Source organism: Cinclus cinclus, chromosome 30, assembly GCF_963662255.1.
Source record: "Cinclus cinclus chromosome 30, bCinCin1.1, whole genome shotgun sequence".
In the NCBI taxonomy this organism is placed as follows: domain Eukaryota; kingdom Metazoa; phylum Chordata; class Aves; order Passeriformes; family Cinclidae; genus Cinclus; species Cinclus cinclus.
Window position 1 is genome coordinate 1,306,976 of NC_085075.1, and position 19,761 is coordinate 1,326,736.

General features: G+C 57.9%; 3 protein-coding genes across 6 annotated transcripts; 2 read left to right on the forward strand and 1 right to left on the reverse strand.

The window, feature by feature from the left end:
- The first annotated feature begins 1,332 nt into the window (after positions 1–1,332).
- On the forward strand, positions 1,333–7,400 carry BIN2 (bridging integrator 2). Of its 2 annotated transcripts, XM_062510938.1 has the most exons (12): positions 1,333–1,427; positions 2,790–2,870; positions 2,987–3,041; positions 3,760–3,854; positions 3,953–4,048; positions 4,126–4,233; positions 4,331–4,416; positions 4,888–4,963; positions 5,187–5,269; positions 5,532–5,781; positions 5,911–6,303; positions 6,616–6,990. In XM_062510938.1, exons 1-12 carry the CDS (start codon positions 1,350–1,352, stop codon positions 6,709–6,711), a joined length of 1,497 nt encoding a protein of 498 aa, XP_062366922.1. In that variant the 5' UTR covers positions 1,333–1,349; the 3' UTR covers positions 6,712–6,990. The 2 variants fall into 2 exon arrangements, with proteins under 2 accessions (XP_062366922.1, XP_062366921.1); XM_062510937.1 differs by lacking the exon at positions 6,616–6,990 and adding an exon at positions 7,067–7,400 and having other exon boundaries at positions 5,532–6,318.
- Positions 7,401–9,466: 2,066 nt separating this feature from the next.
- On the forward strand, positions 9,467–12,758 carry SMAGP (small cell adhesion glycoprotein). 3 transcript variants are annotated; one of them, XM_062511062.1, is made up of 4 exons: positions 9,467–9,786; positions 10,150–10,222; positions 10,317–10,391; positions 11,000–12,758. In XM_062511062.1, the coding sequence occupies exons 2-4, from the start codon at positions 10,192–10,194 to the stop codon at positions 11,161–11,163; spliced, it is 270 nt and encodes an 89-aa protein (XP_062367046.1). In that variant the 5' UTR covers positions 9,467–9,786; positions 10,150–10,191; the 3' UTR covers positions 11,164–12,758. The 3 variants fall into 3 exon arrangements, with proteins under 3 accessions (XP_062367046.1, XP_062367048.1, XP_062367047.1); XM_062511064.1 differs by having other exon boundaries at positions 9,467–10,222; positions 10,313–10,391; XM_062511063.1 differs by having other exon boundaries at positions 9,467–10,222.
- A 173-nt stretch (positions 12,759–12,931) lies between these two features.
- Positions 12,932–14,706, reverse strand: DAZAP2 (DAZ associated protein 2). Its single transcript, XM_062510821.1, has 5 exons — positions 14,668–14,706; positions 14,371–14,550; positions 14,183–14,272; positions 13,866–14,102; positions 12,932–13,063 (listed from the first exon to the last, which is right to left on the reverse strand). Exons 1-5 carry the CDS (start codon positions 14,704–14,706, stop codon positions 12,938–12,940), a joined length of 672 nt encoding a protein of 223 aa, XP_062366805.1. The 3' UTR covers positions 12,932–12,937.
- Positions 14,707–19,761: the final 5,055 nt, after the last annotated feature.

A 19,761-nucleotide genomic window follows, 5' to 3' on the forward strand; every position in this document is an offset into this window, starting at 1 on the left:
AGCGTCCCTCGGCTCTGCAGCCCAGGGAGATGCTGCCCTGCTGCGCCGGCACCTCCTGCTCCCGTGCCCCGGGGCGGTGGCGCGAGCTTGTCCCGCTCTCGGCCCCAGGGGCCTCGGCCGTAGCTCTCCGTGGCCTTGCTTTGTGCCATGGTCCCGAGATCTCGAGCCAACAGTGCCTGGAGCCGCTTCGGCGCTGGGCTGGGGGAACGGAGGCACAAGCAGGGCACGACCTTCACCCCCTCTCCAAGCCCCCGGCACAGGCAGCGCTGGGGCAGGGCCGGGGCTCGGCCTCCCCGGGGCTTGAGTTTGGGGCACAACGAAGCAGGGACATGGTTTGGAAGACACCCTGGAATTTTGGCCAAAACGATACTGGTTTTTACTCCTTCAACTCCAAATCGAGGCTGTTTCTGGGGGGGGTTGGGGGCTGGGGGGTAATTTTGGCCCTCGAGGCACAGGCATCGGCAACACAGCGTTTGGGATGACGGGGGTTATGGGGTGGCCCGGGTCAACAGAAATGAAGGAAATGAAGGAACAGAAACGAAGAACTGCACCTGCTGCAGTTCCGCCCTTATCTGCAAGGAAAACATGAGATTTCACAGTTCGTTCTGTCAGCATCACAGAACCCCACATTTGGGATCAGCATGTTTGTTCTGTCAGCACCAAGGGCTCGCGGCCAGGGACAGCAGCAATGGCTCCACCCCACACAGGGACACCCCAATCCAAAGCAGATCCCCCAGCTGTGGCACAAAGAGCTGTAAACTCATTTTGGGGGTAAAAATGTGGGGGGTTTGTATTAATGAATTTTTGGGGTTGTTCTTTGCAGGGCCAAGATATAGATGGAATTTTTGTTCTGTCCAACTTCAATCGTTCTACAATTCCTTGTTCCCAGTGGGTCCCTTCCATATCAGGATATCCATGATTTTGTGAGTCTGGACACTTGGACCACACTCTTGGATTTTGGGAATCTTTGGTGCTGGCCTTTGTAGAACGAACAGGTGACCTTTATGATCCTTGCAGGTCCCTTCCACCTCTGGTTATTCCATAACCTGAGAGGTCAGGAACTTTTTTGACAACAATCTTGAACATTGGGATTTTGTCATCAGTGGACTTTTGGGGTTGTCCTGTGCAGGGCTAGGATCTGCCTCGATGATCCTTGTGGGTCCCTCCCAGCTCTGGATCCTCCATGGCCCTCCAGCCCTGTGGCCCAGGCCTGTGCCGGGTGCCAGCGGAGCCTTTTGGGGGTTCTGGGGGTTCCGGGGTGCGCAGCGGATGCTGCCTGGCCTCGCCTCCAACTTCCTCCATCAAAAGCCTCCAACAACAGCTCGGGGGCCGCGGGCGGGGCCAGGGCCATGGCTGAGGGCAGGAGTGGAAGCGCCGGGCTCTTCGCCAGGCAGGTCCAGAAGCGCTTCAGCCGCGCTCAGGAGAAGGTACGGAGGTGCCACCCGCCCCCAAATTCCAGATTTGCCTGGATTTGTCCTTCTTGTCCACCACAGTGCTCCCAGGGTGGCCCAAAAGGCACAGCTCAGCACCTTTGGGTGCTCAGAGGGTGGGAATTTGGGGGTTTCTGGGTCAGCGTCATCCTTGCTCCAAGGCTTTGGAGGATGGCATCTCCCAAAGCTCCCCAAGATCCTTCGGCTTCTCTAATCTTAGGGGGTTTTCCACCCACAACGCCTTGCAGAGGTTTTGGGGGGCTGTAGGGTGGTGGCAGAGGGTCCCTGGGCTGGCTGGCACTGGGGGTCCCCAGCAGGACCCAGCTTGGCCGGTGGTCCCAGGAATGTTGGTGAGGTCGGCACCGGCCCCACAGGAAGCGAGGGGGAAGGGCTGCGGAAGCGGCACGAGCAGGGTGATCCTCAACTGCTTTGGGGCTCTTTGGGGGGGGCTCTTTCTTTTCCTCCCCCCTAAAAGCAGCTGTGACTCCCCTTTTGGAGGTGACACAAAGACCCCCTCAAACCCTCACCCTCCCGGGTTTCCTGGCTGTGGCTTGGTGCTAAATTCAACTTTCCCACGGCTCAATCACCCTTGGGCAGGCTCTGGCAGCTTCCTGCATGCAGCAAATCTCCCTCCCAGCTGGTCCCGGCCTCTTCCCAGGGGGCCCAACCTCTTCCTGGACATCCCAAATCTCTCTCTGACCCAGCCCCAGCCTCTTCCTGGACACTCCAAAGCTCCCTGCTCCCAGCCCTGGCCTCTTCCTGTGGTGGTCAAGCTGTTTGTGGACACCACAAAAGTCCCTCTTGCCTGGCCCCAGCCTCTTCCTGGACACCTTGAATTTTCCACACCTGCTTCAGTCGTTTTCCAGAGGGTCACCCCCTTCGTGGACACCCCAAAACTCCTCTATGTCTGAGGCCCCAGCCTGTTCCCAGGGGATCTCAGTCTCTTCCTGGACACCCTAAAACTGCCCCAGTCCAAACTCAGCCTCTTTACGGGACGTTCAGCCTGGACACCCCAAATCTCCCCCACCCAGACCAGCCTCTCTGCTCTCCTTCAGCCTCAGACCCTCCTCATCCTCCTCACAGTGTCCCCTGTGCCCCCCAGTCGGGGCTCGGGGTGTTTTGGGGTGCACAGGGTTGCACCCACAGGGTTTAGGGTGGGAGGTGGGTTGGCACCCAACATTCACCGTTTTCCTGAGAAAAATAAAAGCACTGGGGGCCGCAGAGAAATTTTGCATTTTGGCAGAAACCCTGCCCTGCCAGATCCTCGCAGCCCCTCAGGGGAGTTTTGGGGCGCCCGGGGGGCACAGCCCGGTGACCTCGGCGTGTGGGGGGAGCCCTTCCCCTCTCTCCCCATCACAGGTTTTGCAAAAATTGGGCAAAACAGTGGAAACCAAAGACGAGCAGTTCGAGCAGAGCGCCTACAACTTTCAGCTGCAGCAGGTGACGGGGGACACCGGGGACATGGCAGGGACATTGGGGACACCCCGACCCCCGGGGGTCCTGCCCGCCCCTACCCCGGGGACAGCCCTGAACCCCCGCGCCGCCCTGTTTTGCAGAACGAGGGTCACAAACTCTACAAGGACCTCAAAGGGTTCGTGGGAGCCGTGAGAGGTGCGGAACCGCTGCGGAATGTCCCAGGAAAACCCGGGAACAGGGAGGGGCTCGGGGCGGAGCCGGGATAATAAATAAGGAATAACAGAGGAAAGTAATCATACATATAATAAATAGATTATTAATTAAAAATCAGTATTAAATCAAAAGAAAGAATAAATAAAAGTAAATATTGAGAACAAATAGATTGTAAGCTACAAATGGACAATAAAGAGAAAATAGATAATAAATATGCTATACGTGGGATAATAGATAATCTATTATATATGAGATATATATTATATGTCTTACACATATGACATATGCAATATATATTTTTATATCTCATAATGTATTAAATACATATGGGATAATAAAGAGATAAAATAATAGAGAGATAATGAAGAAATAAAAGCAATCGAGATAATGAAGATATTAAAATAATATATATTAAAGATATATTTAAGATAAAATAACTATATAAATACTGTATGTGGGATAATAAATAATAAATATATATAGGACATATATTATATATTAAATAGGAAAACAGTACATGTATTATCTGTCAGATATATATGCTGTATATGGAATAAGAGACAATAAATCACTTAAAATAACACACCCGGGCTAATAAACAACAGCAGATAACAGTGAATAAAATAATAATAGCAAGGAATAAATTAAATTAATAAATTAATAAATGATAGTGGCTAACAAGGTGTTCCTGTGCCCGCAGTGATGCACGAGAGCTCCCGCAAAGTGGCCGAGACGCTGCAGGAGATTTACAGCCCTGAGTGGGACGGGCACGGGGAGCTCCGAGCCATCGCCGACGTGAGCCCTGGGTGCCCCAGGGGTCCCTTCGAGGCCCGGGGGGGTTGGAGGGTCCCGGGCGTCACCTCCGTCCCTGTCCCTGTCCCTGTCCCCCCCAGAGCAATGACCTCCTGTGGGATGACTACGAGGCGAAGTTGGCCGACCAAGCCCTGCGGCTCATGGAGAATTACCTGGCTCAGTTCGGGGACTTCAAGGTGCCCCCCTGCGCGGTCGGGCGGGGCTGGGGACAGGGGGGACGCGGGAGGGTTCTGGCTCACCTGTCCCCCCCCAGGAGCGCATCGCCAAGCGGGGCCGAAAGCTCGTGGACTACGACAGTGCCCGGCACCACCTGGAGGCTCTGCAGAGCGCCAAGAAAAAGGACGAGGCCAAAATCGCCAAGGTTGGGACTCCCGCGACGCCCCTGCACAGTCCCCATGTGGGGACAGTCCCCCGGCCGTGGGGACAAAGCCACGGCCCCACCGTGTCCCTCCCCGCAGGCTGAAGAGGAGTTCAATAAAGCCCAGGCCGTGTTTGAGGAGCTGAACAGGGACCTGCGGGAGGAGCTGCCGGTCCTGTACGGCAGGTACGGGGCTGTCACAGCGGCTGCGGACACCGCGGGGGCTCGGGGACATTCAGGGAGCTGGGGGGCACCACAGGGATTTGGGGACATCATGGGGCTGGGAGACATCGCAAGGGCTTTGGGGACGTCACGGATGGGGGACACTGTGGGGCTGGGGGACACAGGCATAGGTGCCATGGGGGGGGTGAGGTCCCCCCGTGGCAAGGAAGAACTTGCGTGGCTCTCCCCTCAAAATCCACCCTAGCGACATATCGGGGGTCCTGGGGGACATCGGTCACGGGGGCCTGTGACAGTGGGAGGTGGCAACTCCACGGCATCCATGGGATGGATCTGGTGGGGACATTCTCCTTCTGTGCGGGGTCCGCGGAGCTGGGGACTCAGCGGGTGAGACGTGGCTGAGCACCCCGGTCCCTGCGGTGTCCCCTCCGTGGGGACATCGTGGGCATCCCCAGACCCCTCCGGCGTTCCCCGCAGCCGCATCGCCTGTTACGTCACCGTTTTCCAGAACATCTCCAACCTCCGGGATGTCTTCTACAAGGAGATGAGCAAGGTGGGGAGGGGCACCCCAAAACACCTCCCCCGCCTCCGGCAGCACCAGGTGTCCCCAGGTGTCCCCAGGTGGCTACACCGGTGTTGTCCCCCACCCCACCAGAGTCCTTGCTCTTCATTTAATTAATTCGTTCAGAGCAGCCCGAGGGTGTTTGGGGTGTCCCCGGTTGACGGGGCGCACCTGGGGGCCCCCCCTGAAGTGTTCCTCTGTCCCCCCTCCCCAGCTCAACCGGGACCTGTACGAGGTGATGAGCAAACTGGAGAAGCAGCACTCGAGCAAAGTGTTCATCATCAAAGGTGTTGCCAGGTAACACCTGGGGGAGATGACGGGACAGCAGAGTTTAAGTGGACAATTAGGTCCCCAACCCCCACAAATATGATGGAGGCTCCGGACCAAAATCCTGGGGCGGTGGGCTCTGCCAAAGATGGGCTGAAGGTGTTTTTTGGTGGGCCTGGGGAATTGATCGGGGTCCTGCTGGAAGGGGAAGCGTCACCTGCAAGCTCAGATGGCGACACCCCAAGGATGTTGGGGACACCCCAAGCTGAATCCCTCTGTTCCCCATCCCCAGTAACCGCCGCTCGCTGGTCATCTCCGCGCCCGTGAGCCCCCCGGCCATGTTCCCCTGCCCGGACAAGGCGCCCGCGGTGGACGCGGAGGTGACACCGGGGTCCCCCGGCGGGGACAGCGCTGCCCCCGATACCAACGGGGACCTGGGGGCTGTTTCCCCCGGGCCCCCCCCGGCTTCGCCCGCCAGCGCGGGCTCCCTGGACACGGCGTCCGTGTCCAGCGAGGAGACCCCGGAGCCCGGCCCCGGCCACGTTAATGAGCAGGGGACATCGGTGACAGCGTCCGTGTCCAGCGAGGAGACCCCGGAGCCCGGCCCCGGCCACCTTAATGAGCAGGGGACATCGGTGACAGCGTCCGTGTCCAGCGAGGAGACCCCGGAGCCCATCTCCGACCCCGGCTCTTTGTCCCCTGGTCAGGAGACATCGGCAACAGCCGCGGAGCCGGGGGGTGCCAGCGGGGAGCGGGAGGGAGCCGAGGGCATCGCCACCTCCCTGGCATCACTGATTTTATCCGAGGCCATTGCTCAGGCCACCGGCACCTTGTCACCAGAGCCGGGAAAAGCCACGGACCCGGCTGGGGACAGCACGGCCAGCAGCGCTGAGCGTGGGGCACGTCCCGCGGTGCCGCCGTCCCCCACCGGCGTCCCCGGCCGTGCCCTCGGTCCCGTGGCGGCGGCACCGGAGTGTCCCCGGGAGCCGTGCCAGCTCGGCGGTGACCCGAGACAGCGCGGTGACACCGAGGACAGCGCGGAGGTGACGGATGTCGAGCCAGAGGTGCGCAAAACTCAGGTGCGAAATTTCGTTCTGGGAGACGCCAGGGGTGGCAGCGGGGAACACACAGGGGGGGATTCCTGGCTGGGGGGGGGCACCCGGGCAGGATGTGAGGACACCAGGCCAGCCTGGGGGACAAACCCAGCCCGTGGGACACCCTCTGCTGCGTGTGGGGCTGGAGCTGCCCCTCCCCGCGGGGCCGGCCCCCTCCGGATCCCCGATCCAGGCGGGCGCAACGCGCGGGGGACCCGGTGCCTTTTGGGTGGGATTTAAGGGAATCACGAGGTGCCGGTGTCAGCCCCGTGTCCCTCCCAGGACTGTTCCGGGACACCGGAGCAGGACACGAGCCAGGACCCCTCAGGTGCTGCAGACCCGCCCCAGGATCCCCCCGAGTTCCTCAGCACCCTGTGATCCCGCGGGAAATGCGGCTTCCCCAAATTCACTCTCCAGAGTGCATTTCCCAGCCCCTACTCCCCTTCCCCCCCCCCCAAAAATAAAGATGGAAAAGGTGGCAAAATCCCAACTCTCCATTTTGGACTGCAGAGGGGTCCCGGGGGATCCCCACCGGCAGATTTGGGGTGGCTGTTGGGTGGAGGGGGGGGGGGCAGGTTGGGGGTTGTCACTCTCTCCCCTCCTACAACACCCGCGACTCAGGGAAAAGGCGTCGAGTCTGTTCCACCAGCTCCCGGAAAATGCGCTGTCATGCCAAAAAACCCCGAACAAGCCAATTTTCCCCTCCCGTGATCCAGAATTCCCCCATTCCCAGTCTCCCGGCTGGTGTTGTCCCCGCAGACAGCGAGGGGTTAACGGGGGAGGAATCCTGGGGGTTGATCCTCGTTCCAGCCGAACTGGAAAGGTGAGGTAGGAAAAGGGCAACGCCTTCACCTGGGCAAGGCCTTCACCTGGAGCCGCACATGGTGCCGGCAGGTAAGAGCTGCACGAGTGAGACCTGGATCCCGGGATGCTCCCCCCCCCGAAATTCCCGTTCTCTGGAGGGCTTCAGGGTGGCTGCTCCAGGCGCAGGGATTTGGACACAGAGGCACCGGAGCCCTGCAGTGAGGGATGGGACGTGCAGCTGGTCTGGGCTGAAGCTGGAATGTTGGGGCTCAGCTGGGCTGTTCCAGCTGGATTTGGGGTGGGAGGGGAGGGAAAAGGCCGGATCCTGCCACAGGGAGAGGCTGAAAGAAGGAAATCCGGCAGGAAAGCTGAGGGGGAAACAGGGGGAGCAAAACGCTGATCCCAGGGGATCATCCCAAGGTGACGGAGAAGAAACGAGGGTGAGCAGCAAATCCTGCCCTCCACCTGCCGGGGAGGGGAATGGGGGCTGGGAACGGGCTGCTGAGCACCCCCAAAAGAAGCCTGTGGGGTTGGTTTGCTGATCCCATCTTCCATCCGCCGGGAATGGGAATGGAAGTGGGATGGGAATGGGGGGGGCTGTGAAGGCACTGCCAAGCACCCCTAAAAAATCCCCGTGGGGATGGTTTGCTCCTCCCCTCCTCCAGGCACTGGGAACGGGCACGGGAGTGGGGATGGGGACAGGAATGGGGACGGAGATAGCAGGGCTGCATCCCCAGTCCTCCTCGAAGGAGTTTTTGGGATCAGAGCAGCGGAGCGGGGCTGGGTTTCCCTTGGGAATTGCTCTGGAGCCAGTCGGCCGGAGCACAGGAATGAGGAAGATAAGGGGTTTTCACAACCCTGCTTTAAAAACACTTGGAAATCCAGCGGGATGCAGCGGGCTGGGAATGATTCAGCCCCCCTCTTCCGGGCTGGAGCCCGGCCTGGCACTGCCAAAAATCCCGTGGGTTTCCGCACCGGGAAGCGCCGGATCCTCCCCGCTCGGCTGCAGCGAGCTCCTTCCCACGATCCCAGAGCGGGAGCAGGGAGGGGATCCATGGAGCATCCCTGCCCCGGGAGAGAGCGCGAGGAGCTCCTTTTCCACGGCCGTGCACGGTTTGATGGAAATCGAACCTTCCCCTCAGATAAAACTCGGTTTGAACCTTTGGCGAGTCCCAGGATTCCATTTCTTGGTGCTGGGGCACAGAAGCGGCTCGTGTTTCCCACTGGCAATGCCGGACTCTTCCCAAGAACCCCTCCCTAAGGCTCGGAGCAGCTGCCGTTCCACCCAGCAGCACCTTTTCCTCCCCTCCTCTTCAATCCCACTCTTGGGGAAATTAGACCCAGTTTTTGCTTCGGAGCCACCCGGGAGCAGCAGCTGCTCCATGGGAAGGTCGTGGATGGCTTTGGGAAAGGCCCAGAGCCCCGAGAGCGCTGCTGGGGGAGCTTCACAGCAAAGCTGGGTTTAATGAAGGGTTGGGTTAAAGCAAAACCGGACTTAAAGCAAAACCGAATTTAAAGCAAAATTTGGTTTAATTCAAAGTTGGGTTTAAAGCAAAACCGAGTTTAAAACAAAGCTGGGATTAAAGCAACGCTGGATTTAATGCAAAACTGTGTTTAAAGCAAAATCATATCTAAAGCAAACTGTGTTTAAAGGAAAGCTGGTTTTAAGGCAAAATCAGGTTTAATTCAAAGCTAGGTGTAATGAAAAGATGGATTTAAAGTGAAGTTGGGTTTAAAGCAAAACCAAATTTAAAAAAAAAAAAAACTGGGTTTAACATAAAACTGGACTAAAGCAAAACCAGGCTTAAAGCAAAATTGTGCTGGAAATAAAATCGGGTTAATGCAAAGCTGGGTTTAAAAACAAAGCTGCATTTCAGGCAAAACCAGGTTTGGACCAAAGCTGGGATTAATGCAGAATTTGGTTTCAAGCAAAGCTGGATTTAAAGCAAAACAAAGTTTAAATTAAAACTGGATTAAAACAAAGCAAGGTTTGTTGCAGAACTAGTTTTAAAGCAGAACTGGTCTTACAGTAAAACCAGTTTTAAAGCAAAGCTGGGTTTAAATTCCCAGCCCCAATTCCACCCCCAGCCCCAATTCCCGACTCCCTCCCCCAGCCCCAATTCCACCCCCAGCCCCAATTCCCGACTCCCTCCCCCAGCCCCAATTCCAGCCCCAATTCCCGACCCTCTCCCCCAGCCCCAATCCCAGCCCCAATTCCCGACTCTCCCCCAGCCCCAATTCCCGACTCCCTCCCCCAGCCCCAATTCCAGCCCCAATTCCCGACCCCCTCCCCCAGCCCCAGTTCCCGAATCTCCCCCAGCCCCAATTCCACCCCCAGCCCAAATTCCCCACTCTCCCCCAGCCCCAATTACCGACTCCCTCCTCCAGCCCCAATTTCCGACTCTCCCCCAGCCCAAATTCCACCCCCAGCCCCAATTCCCGGCTCCTGGCCCAGCCCTCACCACGCCCCGCTCCCGCCGCGCGATTTCCTCTTTTTTTTTTTAAAACCCCCAACAAATGAGATTTGATTCGCTCCCTACCGCGCTGAGTCACGGAATCCCGAGCCCCGGAGCCACCCGGCCCCGAGCCCCGGAGCCACCACCGGGACCCTTTTGGGGGTCCCGGGAATCCCCATCGGGCACAGCCAAGGTGGGTCCGGCAATTCCACGTCCCGGCTGCGGCATGGACCTCCAGTCCCAGACTTAGGGCATTTTCAAGGACTTTCAGGCGCTTTGAAGATCTCAAAATTTAAGAGTGAATCCAATCAGGGGCTGGTTCTTCCCTGCTGCGGCTCCGACCCCAGCCCCAGTACTACCAGTGCGTTACTGGTGCCGCAGCACCCGCCTCGCGCAGAGTCTTTAGGGGCGATCCATGGGAATTCACTACTTTTATCCCCAGTTTTGGCAGATCCGAAGGAACCCGGAGCCTCCCCTGGAAGGAGGGCTCTCAGCCCCACCTGAGCGCAGGTGACGAGGAGTGGGAATTCACCGCTTTTATCGCTATTTTTGGCAGCTCTGAAGGACCTCAAGCATTCACCTGGAAGGAGCAGATGCCATGGAGGGAGATCAGCCCCACCTGAGCGCAGGTGAGCACCTGGAGCTGCTTTTCTGGGCTCTTCCCACAATCTCCACCTGGCTCACCCCCTCCCTCACCTCCCTCTCTCCCCTGTCCCGAGGAAGACATGACGACCCCGTACCTGAGGAAGGCTCCCACCCCCCCTGGCCATGAGGACGCCGACACCGCCATCATCGCAGGTGAGGCTCCTGCTCCTGTCCTAATTCCAGGAGAGTAAAGGAGCACAAACTACCGTAATTTCTACAAAATAGTATTTTCCACCTTCATTCAGTTGTCAGGAGACCAGGCTAACACATCAGATAAAAAACAATTTTTGATAAATTCAGAGGTACAAAAACAGTTCATGCTCTGATGCTCAGGGCCACAAGCTGCTTCCAGGTGACCACCTTGTCCAGGGGTTGTCCTCAAAGGAAATCTTTGCCTTTGCAAAACTTTCCACCTTATTTTAGGAAGCTGTGTGCTTTTAAGTGTAAAATGAATGCACCTCTGGAATTAGCTAATGCTCTGCATTGGCTATAGAAGGGTACTTGGCTTTCACTAAACACCTGCCCTAAATACCTGTGAAGTGACTTGGAGCTTTAGATTTTGGCAGGCACTAGTGACTTTTGCTGCTGGACAGAGATGTGACACAGAGCTCTGATGTACCACTGAATTCAGACTTTTTAAAGTTACCATTAACATTTGATTAAATACTGTTTCTTGCAAAAATAATTAACCTCAAAATTAAGAGGAAACCAGTAGCAAATGATCTTCTCACGGCAGTTCTTCGCTGTGCTTCCCCCCGCAGTGGTGATAACTCTGGTGTTCCTCACCCTGCTGACGGTGCTGGTGGTGATCGGGATTTACTTGTACCGGAACCAGGGCTCCTACCGCACCTACGAGCAGCCGGAGCCGGACACGGCCCCGCGGGAGGAGGCTCCGCCCAAGGACAAGGAGGAATATTTTATCTAAGGACACACCTGGGATCCACACAGGTCCCTAAATTCCCTGGAGTTGGGGGTCTACATAAATTTTCAGGAGTTAGGATGCTACCTGAATTCCCTGACACTGGAGATGTGCCCAAATTGCCTGGAGCTGGGGGTGCACCTAAATATCTTGGAGTTGAGGATCTGTCAAAATTTCTCAGAGGTGGGGGATCTTCCTGAATTGGGAATCTGCCTAAATTCCCTGGATTTGGGGCTCCACCTAAATTGGAAACCTGCCTAAATTCCCTGGGGTTGAGTTTCTGCCTAAATATCCTGGAGCTGGGATCTGCCTGAATCTCCTGGAGTTTGCAACCTACCTATATTCCCTGGAGCTGGGGTTCTGCCGGCTGATTTTGTTTGGGTTGGGCTTTTTTTCCCCCCTTAATTTATGAAGCCAACCATGGAAGGAATATGTGGGTACCCCAGTGCAGGACAAAACCTAAATACTCCCCAAAAAATAATAACCCCAAAAGAGGAAGTTCCCAACTCAGCAGGAAAGAGGAAAAGAAGTGAGGAAACCCCCGGCTGGCAGCAGCTGAGAGGGCTCTCAGAGGCCCAACAGAAATCTGTTAGTTCATTTAAATTTTCAAAATAATCTTTATTTTTGGTTTTTAGTACAAAAACTCCACAAGTTCAGTGCAGCACAGAGAGTCCGAGAGCCAAGCTCGGGAACAGTCAGGGATGGTCACACACACAAAGGACACAGATTCAGATTAAAGTGAAATATTAAAATAAAATAGAGTCAAATCTGAGCTCTTTCTTCATCAAATAACAACCAAAAAGAAGAAAAAGACCCGATTGAGGATCCCTGAAATGCTCCTCCCAAGCTTTGTGGAGGTTTAGTTATCAATACAGGCATGAGTCACTGATAAACACATTGATCAACCCGTTCACAAGCACCCCATTCACAAAAATCTGTCTATAAATATCCCATTCATAAACTCATTCATAAACCCTCCAATAAACAGCTCATTGATAAACCCATTGATAAGCGCCCCCCCCCCCAAAGCATCCCGTGATCCAAGGGGTTTCTCTGTTCCCTGACAGTTCCCACATATGGAATCCTGCCTCTCAGGTTTAAGGGATTTGGGTGCAAAAACACCAGATCTGAGTTAAAATCAAGCTCTTGCTAATTAAGCATCGGTTAAACCTTGTTCTAGCTGGAATGGGAGGATCCCACGGGAGCTGCAGCACGGCCCTGGCACCGATCATGGCTTTGATTAGAGCTGAAGTGCAAACAATCCAACGTTACTCGGAGTGGGTTAAAAAAATCCCAGGACAGTTTCTGGAGTAGAAAGGTGGGAGTGGGTGAGGGAGTCAGGCTGGGAAGGGCTCAGGTATCCTTCCCACTGCTGGGAAGGAGATTTTTGCTTTTGGGAAGGGAACTTTGCCTCTGGAGAGGAGATTTTTGCCTGCTTTCTACCCAAAATCCACCTTTCTCTAAAAGAAGGGAAACCTGGATGGGTCCAGCAGGGGAATGAAGTTGGCAGAAGGGGAAACCCTGCCCCAGGACATAATTAGGCCATTAACTAATTAGAGCTGCATGTAAATGAGGATGGGGTGGGGCTGAGTTCACCCCTATTTGTGAATGAAGACCCCCCCCCCCGGGACCCCCCAGTTAACTAAACCCCTCCCCTGTCACCCACTCGTGTCACCTGCAGGGTGGGGTCCCTCCCCAGCCTTTGGGGCTCCCCAGGCCTGGTGTAGGTACCCGGGGGGAGGTGCTGATGGGCAGGGGAGCCCCCAAACCCGGCCCCCCCTCACCAGAGGCTGAATCCAGCCCCAGCCCCCCCCAGGAATCCCCCCTTGCGTGGGGGCAGCAGGACGGTGGCTCCGGGCAGGACGGGCACTGGGGGGGCACCTGGGGGGCACCCGGCAGGCAGTGGCTGCAAGACACAAAGGGAGAGACAGGTCAGTGTCACCACAAGGGGACAGCCCAGGTCACTGTCACGACAGGCCAGGACAGCCCATGTCAGCGTCAAGGCTGTGTGACACGGGGGTGGACAAGGTCACTGCACAAGAGGGGACAGCCGAGGTTGGCATCGCACCTGGGGTGGGCACGAAGCCCCTGTGGGCTGTGGGGACACAGAAATGTCCCCAACCCCCTCTGAGAGACAGCGGCAGGGGTGGGACACGTTCTGTCCTCAGCCCTGACACCTGTGGCACCTGGGCCAGGTGGGGCACACACTGCCACCTGAGGGACACACTGCCACCTGTGTTCCCACCTGAGGGACGCTCTCCACCTGTCCATGAGCTACAGGTGGGAAGTCCAGGGGAGCAGGAACCTCTCAGGTTCCAGGGAAGGGGAGGAAGGGGAGCCAAGAGGGTTTGGGGAAGCAGGGACCAGGCGAGCAGGACCCTCCCCCAGTTCACAGGAAGTGCCAGGCCCAGGTGGCCAAGGCCCCACTTGCCCTGCTCCCCCCAGGCCAGATTTGGGCAGCACTGGCCACATGAAGCCTGGCTGTGAACCAGAGCCACCTGCAATCCCCAATCCCACCTGGAAGTGCTCAAGGCCAGGTGGGATGGAGCTGGGACTCACTTGGGCCAAGGACAGGTGATCTTCTGGTCCCTCCCCACTCAAATCCCCCGATTCTGTGGATCCACCAGCACTCACCAGGATGCTGCCAGTACCACCTGTCCCAAACCTTCCCACCCAATCCCAAATCCCACAGATCCACCTACACTCACCGGCATGCTGTTGGTGCCACCTGTCCCCAGCCTGGCTCCGGTGTCAAACCCCGCTTCCAGCAGCACTGTGGATCCCGGTGGATACACCTGGCCCAGGGGGAAATAGGCCACGGGGGAGCCCAGAGCCCCCACGGGCAGGGGTGGGGCCAAGGGCAGGTACAGGGAAGCACCTGGGTACGTTGGGGACACGGGGGGGATGCCAGCAGCACCCAGGGGGATGAAACTGAGACGATAGAGCTGGAAAAACACCAAGTCAGCAAGGTCAGACAGGTGTTATCCCACATCCAGGTGCGCATCCAGCACCCAGGGGAACTCACCTGCCTGCGGGAGCAGGGAATCACCTGGAATTCATCCCTGGGCTTTAATGGGGGTTTTTGGGTCACGTGGGCTGTGGGCAGGAGGGGTCCCTGTCCAAGGGAACCAGGTGAGCTCTAGGATTCCCCCTGGGCCATGGACAAGAGGGGTCCCAGAGGTAAACGCCCCTCTGGACAGGTGTCCCACCTACCTCTGGGTATGCAGGTGCAGGGTCAAGGTAGGGGGGCGGCAGCGGCAGAGTCTGGGGGTACCCGGGGGGGGCCGGGCCAGGGAACGAGGGCTGGCCTGGGAACGGCCCTGGGGGAAAGAAACGGGTCAGGAGGGCCGGGACCGAGGGGTCTAGGGCTTCGGGACCGGGCCGAAAATCACCCTGCCAGGAAAAGGCATCGGCCCTGGTCCCCCTTGGCATCATTCCCCCCATTCCCCTGTATCCCTGTCCCCCCCGGAGCTCCCACAGTGCCCCCCCCTACGCCCCCTTCCATGGTACCTCCCCCAAAACCTCAGCTCCCCCCGCGCCCCCTCCCATGGTATCTCTCCACTCCAGCCCCGCCCCCCGGGTCAAAGCGAGGCTGAGCAAGCGTCTCTATGGCAACCCGGCCCCGCCTATGCCGCGCCCTCACGCGCCCTTAAAGGCGCCGCGCGGCCGGGGCGGCGCTGGCGGATGGGGGCGGGGGTCCCGGTAAAACGGGACCGAGGGGCCCCGGCCCGGCCTTGCCTTTGCCGTTCATGGCGGCGGCGGCTCCCGGAGTCACGGCGGGGGGAGGAGGAGGAGGAGGAGGAGGAGGAGGAGGCGGGGGCGGCCCGTGGGGGAGGGTGAGGGACGGGGCAGGAAGCTAACGTCGTGACGTCATTGCGCTCGGGGCGGGGCCTCGTGCCCTTAAAGGGCCCGCGGGATATGGTGGGGGGGGTGGGTGAGGGAGTGTCCCAATGGGGGCGCCGGAGGGGAAGGGTCCCTAAACAGGGTCTGGGGGTCACAGTGGGGAGGAGGGGATCCCTAAACGGGGTCTGGGGGTCACTAAGGGGGTCTGGAGGGGGAGAGTCCCTAAGCGGGGTCTGGGGTCGTCCTAAGCCGGGTTTAGAGGTGAGGGAGCCACTAAGGAGGGCCTGGACGGAGGGAACCCAAACCTTTTTGGGGTGAAAAACACCTGGCCCAGGTGGGACTGGGAGGGGCTCGCCTGGTCCAGCTGCAGAAAAAAATATTTTATTTGAAATAAAGTGTTAAATTCAATTAGATCTCAAATATAGAGAATAATAGAAAATACTTGGAATAAAATAATAGCGTTCTATATTTGTGCATTAATAGATAAGAACTTAATATAAAATAGGGTTAAAATAAATAACTACAAAGTATTTATAAAATACCTATAAATCTTTAGAGATATATAATGCATACTATAGTAATATATAAAAATAGTGAATAATAGATATTACAAAATATTAATATAATAATGTATAACATGTAGGAATAAATATTAACAAGCATTATTAAATAAAACATTAATGAATACAAAAATATAGTAGTAACAAACAATATAGTTATACATTAATATTTAAATAGAGAATAATATACAATATAATATGCAGCTATCCCAATAAATATTTATATAAATACACAATATATATCATGATAGTATAATATCTAAAAAATTCTACAAATACTGATAAGAGAATATATAATGCATAAAATACATATAATGCATATCACACATGTAAAGCTATATATAAATGATCCCCTTGAATTGTAAAATGCCCCCTGAAAGTCTAAAATTTCCATTTCTGGGGTGATTTTCGCGCTCCTTCTCCCTTCATTTCGCCCCCATTTTCAGGACTCAAATGTCTCCTTTTCCGCCCCATTTTCATCCAGCTCCATCTCCAAACCCGCGCGAGCCGCTCATGAATAATGCAGCAGCCGCTTCATGAATATGCAAATGACCTCCGGCTGGCGGGGTGTGCTCATGAATAATTCATGAGGGGAAATGTGCCTCACCTTCAAAACGCACAGAAATGGGTAAACTTAATTTATCTTCCAAGTGAGACCAGACCCCGCTCGCGGACCCCCAGACCTTTCCTTGGAGACTCCTGTGCCCTCAAGCCTGGCCCCGACCCCGCTTAGGGGGCCCAGACCCACTTAGGGACCCCCATCCCCTCCAGACCCCACCTGGGACCCTCGGACCTTCTTTAGGGACCCCTTCTATCCCCAGACTCAGTTAGGGACCCCCGGACCCACTTAACACCTTCCCTCTTCACCCTACGCCCCGCTTAGAGACCCCCAAACCCCGCTTAGGGACCCCTTCATTCCCCCCCTCCAGTCCCCCAGACCCCTTTAGGGATACCCCTCCCATCCAGCCCACCCTCAGCTGAGTCTTTGTTAATTAAAATCCGCCCCCCCACCCGAGCTGTTTTCCTTTCCCCGTATGCAATCAATTAGCGCTATGCAAATGTATGCAAATGAGCCTGGGGTTTAACTAGCTGTAGGTATTTAACGATTCGTATTAAATATTCATAACCACGGCAGCGTATATGCAAATGAACTCGACAGAACTGGGCCGCGGCCGCCAATAACAGGTGCACCTGGGCTAATCAGAATATTAATGAATATTAATGATTATTAATGAGGAGGGGTCGGTCTGGCTGTGGGGTCATTAATATTTGGCCCTGACCCCCCTCCCCCCCCCACTGTCCCTTGTCCCCTTTGTCCCCTCTCGTTTGGGGGGATCCGGGATTGATGGTCTGGGGTTTTGGGGGGGGCGGTCCTAGATTGGGGATCTGGGGTTTGGATGGGGGGTCCTGGCACTTCGGGGGTTTTGGGGGGTTTCTGGGCTGGGAAGCTCTGATTTGGGGGTCTTGGGCCTGGAGGGGGTTCTTGTTCAGCTGCCGGGGAGGGTTTGGGGTCCCAGGGCTGAGGAAGCCTCTGCAGCTGGGGGGTCTCTGGTTTCAGGGAGTTTCTGGTTCTGAGGGCGTCCCTGGTGCCTCGGATTCGGGGGGGCTCTGGGTTTGGGGTGTCCCTCTGCTGGGGGTGAGGTCTCTGGCTCGGGCGTCCTGGGGCAGCTCGGGAGCCTCTGGCTCTTAGGGGGTGTCCGGAGGGGTCTCTGCCTCTGGGGTCTCTCTGGCCCGGGGGTTTCAGGGGATGTCTGGGAGCGTCGGGGGTCTCTATCCGAGTGGGGGGGTGGGTCTGGGGGCTCTCCGGGGTCTCTGTGCCGGGGATTTTGGGGTCTCTGTCTCGGGGGTTTTAGGCTCTCTGTCCCGGGTTCCCTGTCCCGGGCTCTCTGTCTCGGGGGTTTTGGGGTCTCTGTGCCGGGGATCTCGGGGATTTTGGGGTCTCTGTCCCGGGGGTTCCGGTGGTTTTGGGGTGTCTGTCCCGGGGGTCCAGGGGGTTTTAGGGTCTCTGTCCCGGGGGTCTCGGGGGTTTTGGGGTCTCTGTCCCGGGGGTCCCGGGCTCTCTGCAGCGGCGCTCGCAGCGCCCCCAGCGGTCACGGGCGGGAGCGCCCCTGCGGCAGCGGCCTGCGCATAAATTATGTTCATGACGCAGCAGCCCCAAAACCCCGGGAAGAGCCAAAAATCCCCTCCCGGGACCCCCGCGGCACCGAGCCCCCCATAAGCCGCCCCCCTCCCCCCCCCCCCCCGCCGCTCCCTCCGGGGGCTCGGGCCCGGGCCGGGGTCCCGGGGCCGCTCCTCCGCCGCCCCCCCGCCGCCCCCCGCCCCTTTGTGCCGCCGCCGCCGTCGCGACCGCAGCGATCGCGGGAGCGGCGCGAGCGGCGGGGACCCCCCGGGCCCCCCCGGGGCCCCCCCGGACCCCCGACCCCCGGCTCGGTGAGTGCGGGGCCGGGACGGGCGGGGGGCGGCGGGCCGGGCGCGGTGAATATGCAATGGCGTAATTAGCATAATTTATATATTTATGATAAAGAGCGGGGGGGGGGGCGGGGAAGGCAGAAAACGGCGGAAAACGGGGGACGGGGGGGGCAGAGGGATTTGGGGGGGAGAGGGGGGTCAGGAGAGGTCTGGGGGGCAGAGGGGATCGGAGGGGCCGGGGGTAGAACTGGGTAGAACTGGGAGGAACTGGGGAGAAACGCGCAGGCACCGGGGAGGGAGAGGGGAGGATTGGGGGTGCCAGGGGGAGCTCGGCTTTGGGGGCGTCCTTGGGGGAGCCCCGGAATTGGGGGGGGGTGGGGGACAGGGTAGGGGGGCTGGAGAGCCCCGGGGCAGGGAAATGGGGGGAGGGGGGACTGCCGGGGGGGTAAAGGGGGGGTGGGGCGGGAGGATTTGGGGGTGCGGGAGGTGCGGTTTGGGGTGCAGGACAGGAGACACACGGCCGGGAGGGGGACAGCTTTGGGGTCCTGCCAGGGGAGGGCAGAGACGTCAGGGGAGGGAGGTGAGGGGGCAGCGGGATTTAGGGTGCAAAGGGGGGGTCGGGAGAGGGGCTCGGTGGGGGCACTGGGTCTGGGGGTGGAAACTGGGGGTACACGAATGCTCTGGGGGGGCAGAGGGAGCAGGGGCACCAGAGTTGAGGGTGGGCGGATGCCCGGGGGACCTCACACAAGGAGGATCCCTAGGGGCACCCCGGAATTGGGGGGGGGGGTCCATGAAGGGGGGGGATTGGAGAACTCGGGGCAGGGAAGGGGGGTGACTGCCCTGGGTGGGACAGGAGGAAATCTGGGGGGGGGGGATGGATTTTGGGGTGTAGGAGAGCAGAAACAGTGCTGAGGGGGGCAGGACATGGTTTGGGTCTTGGAGGGGGGCAAAGGTGGATTTGGGGGGACAGACAGATTTGGGGGCTGTGGGGAAAAGGGCTTGGAGTGGGGCGCTGGGTTTGTGGGGGAAACTGGGGGGACACCACGTGTTGGGGGCACAAATGGGGATTGAGGGGTGCCAGGGGGACCTCGGCTAAGTGGGGGTCCCTGGGGACACCCCTCAATTTTGGGGTCCAGAGAAGGAGGAAGAGGGGCTGGAGAGGGGAAAGGGTTGTGAGTGCCTGGGGTGGGGGGAGCAGAAGGAATTCGGGGATGAGTTTTGGGGTGCAGGAGATGAGAAACAGGGCAGGGGGGCAGGACGTTCTTGGGGACCTGTTGGGACCACAGGGGAGGCAGTGGGGTTCGGGGGAAAGGCAGGGCAGGGGAATTTAAGGAGGGTACCAGGGTTTGAGGGGCAAAGGAAGGTGGATGGGGGGGTTCAAGGGCATTTTGGGGTACAGCAAGGGAAAGGGGACTGTGAGAGTTTGGGGGGGACTGAGCACCCCTTAAAGGGGGTCATTGTCCCAGGGCTGCCCCCACAGCCCCCCTGAGCCCCTCATTTGGCAGGTTTGGGGTGGGGGGACCTTCCCTGGGTGCTGCGCAGGGATGGGGGGACATGGGGGGCCCTCGCCTTTGGGGGGGAGGAAGGGGGTGGGGCTGTGTTGTCCCATGTCCCCCCAAACCTCAGCACCTCCATCCGTGGCCATCTCAGGGTGACTCTGCTTCTTCAACCCCTGCGCCCCACATGAACCCCCCAAAGGAGCAATGGGGGCACAACAGTGCCATCCCATCCCATCATCCCATCCTATTGATTCTGTTCATCCCATCCCATTATCCCATCCCATTATCCTATC

Bases quoted from the DNA above. Each gene is read 5' to 3' on its own strand.
- BIN2 (XM_062510937.1), top strand. From the start codon at position 1,350: ATGGCTGAGGGCAGGAGTGGAAGCGCCGGGCTCTTCGCCAGGCAGGTC. The intron at 4,417-4,887 runs GTACGGGGCTGT...CGTTCCCCGCAG, and splicing joins CTGCCGGTCCTGTACGGCAG to CCGCATCGCCTGTTACGTCA. The intron at 5,270-5,531 runs GTAACACCTGGG...CCCCATCCCCAG, and splicing joins ATCATCAAAGGTGTTGCCAG to TAACCGCCGCTCGCTGGTCA.
- SMAGP (XM_062511063.1), top strand. From the start codon at position 10,192: ATGGAGGGAGATCAGCCCCACCTGAGCGCAG. The intron at 10,223-10,316 runs GTGAGCACCTGG...GTCCCGAGGAAG, and splicing joins TCAGCCCCACCTGAGCGCAG to ACATGACGACCCCGTACCTG. The intron at 10,392-10,999 runs GTGAGGCTCCTG...TTCCCCCCGCAG, and splicing joins CGACACCGCCATCATCGCAG to TGGTGATAACTCTGGTGTTC.
- DAZAP2 (XM_062510821.1), bottom strand. From the start codon at position 14,706: ATGGGAGGGGGCGCGGGGGGAGCTGAGGTTTTGGGGGAG. The intron at 14,551-14,667 runs GTACCATGGAAG...TTTTCCTGGCAG, and splicing joins GAGCTGAGGTTTTGGGGGAG to GGTGATTTTCGGCCCGGTCC. The intron at 13,064-13,865 runs GTGAGTGTAGGT...TGTGTCTTGCAG, and splicing joins GTGGCACCAACAGCATGCCG to CCACTGCCTGCCGGGTGCCC.